Source organism: Hippocampus zosterae, chromosome 20 (assembly GCF_025434085.1).
Source record: "Hippocampus zosterae strain Florida chromosome 20, ASM2543408v3, whole genome shotgun sequence".
Taxonomy (NCBI): Eukaryota; Metazoa; Chordata; class Actinopteri; order Syngnathiformes; family Syngnathidae; genus Hippocampus; species Hippocampus zosterae.
Window position 1 is genome coordinate 5,841,481 of NC_067470.1, and position 9,022 is coordinate 5,850,502.

Genomic DNA, 9,022 nt, shown 5'->3' on the forward strand with positions numbered 1-9,022 from the left:
GCGGATTGGCCTGCTACTCTCATTAAGTGTTAGGCCTACTTCCAAATCAAAATTTGCCCGGAAGACGATTGCAATATGTATCCGAAAATAGTACATAATAATAAATCAAACGGATGTACAGTGACCTACATCTTTACATATGTAGCGTTGCGTATTGTTAACAGTTGAGTACATGAACGAGATTAACATGGTCGAGTTTATTTAGATTTTATTTTGCACCCATTAACTTGGAAGTCTCACTGGAGCATGGTGTGTGCTGCTACTGCTGATTTCATGTGCTGGGGTTGACACCTGGTGGTTAAAAACAACATGAAAGTGCATAAAATACCAATTTACAGGACCACATAGAATAGTTTTATATTAAACATGCATAACATAGGTTTCACTTTTTGAATTGAAATGTTGAAATAAATGAATGAATATGATGTACATTACTGTATTGTAGGAAGGATGTATTTTACTATTGTTATGGGTTCAACAAAATATAGTTGAAAATTTTGTTGTATTTATGTATTTATTAACTCTGAATCTATTTGAAATTATTTCTTATCATACTTTAATGGCTGTCTACTGCCCATAAAGATTTGTGTATTAAAATAAGGGACAACAGTGATGATGTTCCATACTTGAACAAAAGGGGGCGATGGCATCCGTTTGTTGCTTAAGGACCACATGTACTGTGTCAAAGGAAGAGCGCTCCGCTCCGGAAGTTAATTTCATGCTGGTGTATTTCTGCAACGGACTAATTGTATACGATTGTAGAAATCAATCATGCATGATGTATGAAAATCAAATTCAACGATCTTAAAAATTGGCCGCCGTGGACTTCACTTCTTGCGACGGCAGATAAGCGGCATTGTTTGTCGTCCATTCATTATAACCCGTGGCTACTCTGGCCAGCTAGCAAAGCGACCAGATAAAGGTGAGTTTTAATAACCTTAATGTTTTTTGTTGGATTTATAAAAGAACCTACGCGTCACGGAATTTAAAGATAGTGTCAGCAAAGTGGTTGACGAGCTTGAGTTAATTCGTGAACGTGCATATTGTTTCACATAAGCACAATTGATTCAACATCGCTGATTTCTATTGAAAGTAAACCAAGCAAATAACAAACAACACATTTAAGATAAGATATAATTTATGTGTACGTCTTGACATAAATGTTTAACACTTTAATGTTTCCAGGTTTTATGGAGACATGGTTGGTACATGGCACTCACCTCCTTGCGATCTAATTACATGACATTAGTTGCTGCACCACAATTCCCGAGAGAAGGGACGCATCCAAAATAAGTTTTGCACGATATACAATCTGCAGTCACACGAGCTGTTTCTAAAATGATTGAAATATTACACTGTTAAGTAAAGCTTCTATGCTGACCTGCAGAGAAATGGACCTGTCTGAGGAATCTCCCAAGAAGCGTGGAAGTAAGACACTGTTGGTGCGCCATTTACCAGCTGAGCTGAGCGAGGATGAGAAGGAGGATCTGCTCAAGTATTTTGGCGCTCAATCCGTCCGAGTTTTCTCCAACTTTGGCCGCATGGTTGGTTCAGTGCAATGCAATAGTCAATTTCATTCTCATGAATTTCAAAATATGCACAAAGTTAGAAACATGGATATAATCTCAGGTGGCTGTGCATCTCTGGCCTTTTTTTTTAATCCTCATGCTCGGATTTTTCTTTTTCAATAATTCTATGCCGATCTTTTCTCTCCACAGAAACACACAGCATTTGCAACGTTTCACAATGAAAAAGTTGCAGAAAAGGTGAGCCTCTAATAACAAATACTGGCACTTGTACCATGCTTGTTTTATATTACACTCAAATAAGTTGTTTACTTGCAAACATCTGTTCTAGGCTCTTAGCCGGCTCCATCAGCTAGAGATTCTCAATCGAAAGCTTATTGTGGAATTTGCAAAAGGCCAAGATAACGTCACAGTATTAAAGGATCCACCTGTGTCAGATAGGTAGGCGACTGCATTGCCTCTCAGAATTCCCATGACATATACTGATTAATGGTTAGAAATTCATTTAATGATTCGAGCTATTTGTTTGTGTTTTTCAAACAGTAATAAGACTAACAAGGAAGCGCAGAATAAACCAGACACGAAGCAGCCTAAAGTTCCTCTCATAGAGACGGGAATTGCTCCAAGTCTTGGGTGAGTGTTGGAACATTTTTGCTGATTTAATGATGTGGTCATTTTAAATTCATAGTCAAGGTAGCTGCACTTACCCAAGGAGCTATAACTTTCCACAGTGTCTTTTTTTTTCTTTCTTTTTTTTTTTCTCGGGTAAGTGTGCCAATTATTTCACAATCTGGGCTGATGTGCATCATTGTGTTGAAGTGGGACACACGGGCTGGATTTCCGGTGCCCTGCAGGGCTTCAACTAGTGCATATTTTTAGAATTGAGCATTCTGTTTCTGTTGCTTGATAGTTATTTGAGAACCTTACAATAGATAAAAGTTTGTCAGTTACATCGCTGCATGACATAATTGTCTTTTTATTGTGTTAATTTTCAACTCTTTCACTGACTATCAGTAAGTTGCCGTTGTTTGTATTCTCCTCTTGTAAAATGTGCATTTTTGTAATCATACGTTTCTGTCAATTACAGGTTGAAATACCACTCGAATCCCTCTTTGAAGTATTTGTACCCACCCCCTTCCAATAGCGTTCTGACGAATATAACACACGCCCTCTTGTGCGTGCCCAAGTTTTACGTTCAAGTGAGTACATTTTTTCCTTTTGTATATCTTTTTATTTTCTCAGTCTGTAATTTTGTGATATGCAAATGATCTTTTTTTCTGAACTGTATACATTTGAAGCTAAAAGTGGTAATTTGTAACAAAATCCATCTCTGCATTTTTAGCCTTGGGAGACGAGCTATTCTAAACTGAAAGTGGTCTTTGAACTGCATCCATTGCCTTGAAAGATCATTTGGCAAACATTTATCTTTTGAAATTCCAATTTGCTCGTGTTAATAATAAACCATAAGTGGGAAGCATGAGTTATGGGTTTAACATTTCCCTGGGAGGCGAGCCGCCTGGATTTTCAACGCTGCTGTTTGCAGCTGTTGCTTCTTGGTGGCGCTCTTGTGTTGAAGCGGCAGCAGCAGCACCCCCCCGAACCCCCTCCTCACCTCTCTCACACTTCTCACCTCAATCTCTCTTTGATCCGTGCATTTCCAATGAAAAGCACAAAAGCTATGTGCAATCTGTTTGTTGGCGCTGTTTGGTTTTTATTTGCAGGTATTGTATGAACCGAACCATAGCTCCAAAAGGTTGTCCATTTTTTTTTCCAATTTAACAGGTTCTGCATCTGATGAACAAGATGAATTTACCCTGTCCGTTTGGACCTGTTACTCCGAGACCCCCCGTGGTGAGCTTGTTATTTTTTTTTTTTCAGGCCTTTGGATGTAAATGACTTCTTCTCAAAAAGTCATTAGTTATGTCATAGAGAGCCAGTTAAAAATAAGCTCAGTCGTTTCTCAAACTTGTCTCTTAGTTTGGGCATCTGCCTACTGCCCCACCCATGCCCATGCCTCCCCCATTGCCTCCTGATCTCCCGCCGACACCGGCGGAGGAAATGGAAATGTCCTCTGATGAAGAGTCTGAGTATGAGAGTGGAGATGATGAAGACAAGGAGAGGTGAGAAGTCGGATCTTCACATCCGAGACCACCTTCAAGAAAAGATGCCACACCCAAGATATTTGGTCATTTTGGCGTTATCATGCTGTGGAGACCACCCGATTAGTTTGTCGTTTTGATCATAGAGACAGACCTGTTTGTGCATATAAAACTTCCCCGGTTTTGAAAGTCACAACACTCTGCACAACTGTTTTTGCGTTTCCTACAAAGGCAGGATCAAAAATCCATGCTGGTTTGGTTTCAGGATTGTTCGTCTGATGGGTCTGGTCAACCAAGCATGCAAGCGACCCCTGAGACCAAAAACAGCTTTGAAAAGGAAGAAGCCCAAGATCAAGGATCTCCTCTATGCGCCCAAACCAAACTCTCAGAGGTACAACAGAAGCACTCGCGCGTGTCCTCACGCATCCATTCAGGCTCACAATCTGCTTTTTAGAGGAAGGTCTCTGAGGTACAATGTTTTTGTCACAAATGCAACTTGTTGCTGGTTGAGGACGGTACCGCCCGTGCACTCGCTCCCTTAACGACACACCACAAATTCTCCCAAACTTGATGTGCTCGGTGTCTGTTGGCGGCTTGTGGGCGGACTGGGAACCGTTGACCGGACGTCCGCGGGCCCCTTTTGCCATATAGGAGCCAGGTTTTATTGCGGCTTCTTTTTAAAGAGCGCCTGCTCAGGAATGTGGCGGATTTTTTTTCTGCTTTCTTCAGCGCTCCGGTCGTACAGCCATCAGATGTGTTTGAGCAGCCCAACCCCACCGGACCGAAGAAAATAGAATTCCACATTTCGGTTTCAGAGGTGGCAGCCAGGGTGGAAGGAAGTAGGACGCAGTGTGATGACGGTATGCTTCCCTTTTCAGACCTTGGATAGCCACTTTTAATTTATCCATCACAAATGGATTTTATCGATATACATCGATTTTATCGACATACATTTATCTACAATCACAACATTATTAAAAATGTTTTTGTCATTCATTTCATTGGAATGGCCAAGTTGGCCCGATGTTGGCGAGTGAGTGTTTATAATCCTCTAGGAAATTACGATTAGATCAATGTTGTGGCGTTTGTTAAGAATGTGCTATGGGGATTAGATTTCATGTAAAGATGTTTCCTACCATCAGCTCAAACCAAGAGTGTTTTGATGCATGTGCTATCTGTGGAGGAAGTCAGAGCAGCAATACTGTATATCACACCGAACAGCCAGCTTGCACTGAAAAGGTGTTGCCATTATCAGTGTGAAGAAATGTCATTTGCGGGGAGGGAGGGTCGGCGGCTGTGTTACGTGACGGCTGTGCGCTTTCCTTTTTTTTCCTTCTATATTTATCTCTCGCTACAACTTGACTCTCCAGCAAACTCCAGAGAAGTAAAATAGATCTCAAAGTCAAGCGCGGCAGATTTCCTTAAGGCATGGAGGGAAGATAAACGGCGACAGGTGGCTTTTTGGATTACCGGTAGTCTTGTTTTGTCTGATAAACAGGCCATTTCTATGAAAAGGAAAGAGGGGCAGATAAGTCGGAGTAAATATTGAAGAAGGGGGAAAAAAAAGCCTTGCTCAGGTGCACTCACACTTAATGGCTAATAACTGTTTCTCCCGTGCGGGTTTACTTATTTTAATTCTGTGTCGCACATCATGTGCTTGTGTGGCCGCCTCTGGTCTATTCTTTCTCCCTACAATGTGGAAAAAAAGGAGCAAACGATTGAGAGACACTCCCAGAGCATTGTTACTCCTTGCTCCGACATTTATGGCCGCTGCCTCATATCTGTTGCATCTAACTGTTGCTTCATGCAACTGCGACCCGTCCTTGCTGATAGTATTCACAGGCTCTTCATCTTCACCCGTTTCTCCCCCTGCTCATCCATCTCCATGGCCACCGGGCGACAATTCCCTGTACGGCCGCATCTCCGTCTCGGGTGGCGCTGAAATACGCTAATGATAAGATGGCCAGTCAACTTGCAGCCAGCGGTGGCAGCTGACATTCGCAGTAGCACTTTGACTCGCAATGATTCACTGCCACTGCTGCAGCAGCTCACATACATCTCCAAAACCTTGCAGTTTTCCATTTTGAGGTTCCATTCATGTTCACAACGGGTCCATTTACTTTGTTATGGGAAGGAAGAACCCCCCCAAAAAAAACATAAATAATAAAGCATTCTAATTCGATTCCAGTCGCTCGTAGTCCATGCCAAGCTAGTGACTTTTTGGGGGGGGGGGGGGGGGGTGGCGGGGGAAGAGGCTGTTCCAACAGCTCCAGTTTGTCTTTCAGAAATGGATAACACAGAGGTTACCCTCAACAACCAAACAGAGGCCGCAGATGGATTTGGGAAGATCTACCCCAACGTCCAGTCGCCCAAGCCATGCGATGAGCAGAGTGACGAAGAGCAGGATCTCCCTTCGGATGTCATCTCAATCAAAGAGCTTGAGAAAGGACGTCTCTCACGAGATGGTAAACAAGGAGATGACAAAATGTGTACACTGTGTACGCACGCATACTCCAATATCTTTCCTCCCCTAAAACAGAGATAAAAAGGATGTCGGTGTTTAAGAATTATGAGCCCGGTGAGCCGACCTGCAGACTGTATGTGAAGAATATCGCAAAGCAAGTGGAAGAGAAAGTAGGTTCTTTTCCGGTACTTGTGTTCTCATGTTTATTGCTGAAGTCATCCGATTGCTTCATCGTTGAATGTCAAAGTAAAACAATCCCATCTTTATTTAGTCTCTTATTTATTTTCTTTCTGTTCATCATTCAGGACTTAAAGTACATCTACGGGAGATACATCGATCCCTCGTCAGAAACGGAAAGAAACATGTAAGTCTTCCTTTTTTTCCTGTATGGGACAAATGACTTGCGTGTTGAGGACTGATTTGATAAAATGTCAGCTGAAGAAACAAGTCTTGTCAACATCATATTGACACCATCTTGAATTCATCGGCTGTTTTTAACTCGAGCAATTTGTCTCTCGAGATTCTAGTAATGCATGCTCACTGTGATACATTCTTGAAAATAAGCATCATACTCCAATGTCTTTTCTTATAGTTTGGTTGACTTACTTGGAAACATGAAGGGCCGACATATTGGAACCACCCATGCAATGTAAATCAGCACAACAATTGACGGTGTTCAGATTCCAGTGTGTGTCCGTGACTCAGTGTTGACATTTTGTAAAACGGGGAGGATTAAACATGCGGCACCAGGAGCCGAGACCACAAGCTTTATAGCGTCATTCGCTTTGCAATTGAAAGTATCACTCCAGAGTCGCAGGGCTCTCCCCAGAGTGTCGTTTAGGCTCCAGCAAGCTGTTTTTTAATAGAAGAAAATGTAAAGCTCTTCCATTTGCTGCATCCATATTTTCAGACCTGATTGGAGTGCCATAAAAGACCTGTAGTTAAAGAGCAAACACGCTTCTTTTTTTCACTTTTTTCATTTCCCCAGGCGTCTATTGCTTCTCTAATGCGTGCTTTTTTTGTGTTGCGGGCTAAGCAGATGCATTTTTTTCCCTTCCCTAAGCGCGCACAGCAACCATGAGTGCTAATGATGGTCCCCTGCTTTCCGTTCCTCCGCCAGGTTTGACGTGGTGTTAATGAAGGAGGGACGGATGAAAGGACAGGCCTTTGTCGGACTTTCCAGTGAGCAACGTGCCGAGAAAGCCCTGCGGGAAACCAACGGCTTTATTCTCTTCGACAAACCCCTCGTGGTGGTATCCTTTTTGTAACTTGCTCCGTTGCGGCAGCTCATGATGTCATTTGAACACAACGTGGTCAGCGTGTCGGCTAATGGACAAAATTGGTGGTCATCGTCAAAGACGATGGGGCGTGTTGTTTAGGATGTGTGTGTAAACATTGACCTTTTTTAATGTTTAATGGCCTTAACTGTGATTTGCAGCAATTTGCTCGATCGGCCAGGCCAAAGCAAGACAATAACGATGCCAAGAAAAGAGCAAAACAACGATAACATTTACAGGTGAGTATTGTTTAAAAAAATATATGTCGTAATTTATATGTTATATATATTTAACAAGATTCCTCCTAAAACCAAACTAAAAAAAAAGGAAATGGCATCATTAAGAGGCCAAATATAAATAGCTGAAGTGTTGAGTTTTTACATTTGAGTTCTGCATATTATCATCCAAATATCATCAAAATTCAAGACCTTTTCATATGATTGCATGTGGTCCTCTCTTTACGCACTGACATGTTTCAAGGTTACCAACATCGCGCAATAACCAAAGTCGTAGAGCAGCGTGCGAATACGTTGTATGGCAGGGCGGACCAACTGTGTAAAAAAATAAAAGGAAGGAACTGCAGTCGTGATTTCTTTTCCTGGATTGTGACAGAGTTCACATTGTCATGCTTTCTTTTCAATTTGTGTTTACACCTCATTCATCCAAGATGCCAAGGCTTGAATTTGTGGGCCAGCAGAACCTTTTGTATCCTTATGTGAACATATCCTTTGGAGAAAGAAAAAAAAAACAATCTCAACAATTGAGGGCGCTTCTATTTGTGGCAACAATGGAACATGTAGTATTGACCTTTTAAGCACATTGATCTACATTTACAAGGACAGAGCGCTAGTTTTTCCTGCATTCAGTGACTTGGGTCGGAAGTAAATGCAACTTAAATGTTGTTTGACAGTGTTTTCTACCTCGTCTGGCTGAATTTCAGGTGATGATCATCAGAGGCCGTCTTCTATGATTTAATAAAATATGTTTTTCTTAAAATGAGGTCATGTCATGTGTTCAGCACACAAACGCGCATATCTACACATTACAGGGACGTTTTATTCCGAAGCATCTAATGTTCAAGGGGTATGAAATCAAGATGGTCGCCTCTTGGCAGACATAGGTTTAAAAAACAAATTGACTGCAAACAAAGCAAATAGAGTGAAGTCAGTGGGAAATTGCTCCAGCCGCTTTAGCTTCCCTTTGCAATCCCAGCTAGCCCCACCTGCGTTATTACTGAGAGTAAACCTCAGAGAGTGAACGTTCTCCCTCAGCAGCTGTCATATCAGAGGATTTAGAAATCGAATTGTTTTTGTCCTCTGGGGGGCGAGTAATACTCCAAGTGTATTGGGTAGATTTTGTCAGTCAAAGTTGAATTCAACTTGGAGATGTCTTCTTTTGAGATAAGGTGGCTTAGCACTTCCGTTGTTGCTGACCACTGGAAGCATTTGGATGTTAGAAGGGTAGTTTTGTTGTCCTGCCTCTCAAAGCATTCCCTTCAAGAAAAAATCTTGGACAAATGTCGCACTCTTCAAAAAGCAGCACACACTTTGTGGTGGGCTTCATTGAATTTTAATGTTGCGATGTCTATGTGTGAAGTGCTTGAATTATAAAAGGGATTCTTAGTGTTTATTTCACAACAGCTCACCGTTGAGTAGA

General features: G+C 41.8%; 1 protein-coding gene across 2 annotated transcripts; it reads left to right on the forward strand.

Annotated features, from left to right (window-relative positions):
• Positions 1-679: 679 nt before the first annotated feature.
• Positions 680-8,362, forward strand: rnpc3 (RNA-binding region (RNP1, RRM) containing 3). 2 transcript variants are annotated; one of them, XM_052054975.1, is made up of 16 exons: positions 680-922; positions 1,388-1,544; positions 1,719-1,766; positions 1,858-1,967; positions 2,070-2,159; positions 2,614-2,725; positions 3,309-3,377; positions 3,504-3,646; positions 3,891-4,016; positions 4,355-4,485; positions 5,911-6,090; positions 6,165-6,259; positions 6,395-6,453; positions 7,210-7,342; positions 7,528-7,605; positions 8,034-8,362. In XM_052054975.1, the coding sequence occupies exons 2-15, from the start codon at positions 1,392-1,394 to the stop codon at positions 7,594-7,596; spliced, it is 1,518 nt and encodes a 505-aa protein (XP_051910935.1). In that variant the 5' UTR covers positions 680-922; positions 1,388-1,391; the 3' UTR covers positions 7,597-7,605; positions 8,034-8,362. The 2 variants fall into 2 exon arrangements, with proteins under 2 accessions (XP_051910935.1, XP_051910936.1); XM_052054976.1 differs by having other exon boundaries at positions 8,307-8,362.
• The last annotated feature ends 660 nt before the right edge of the window (positions 8,363-9,022 follow it).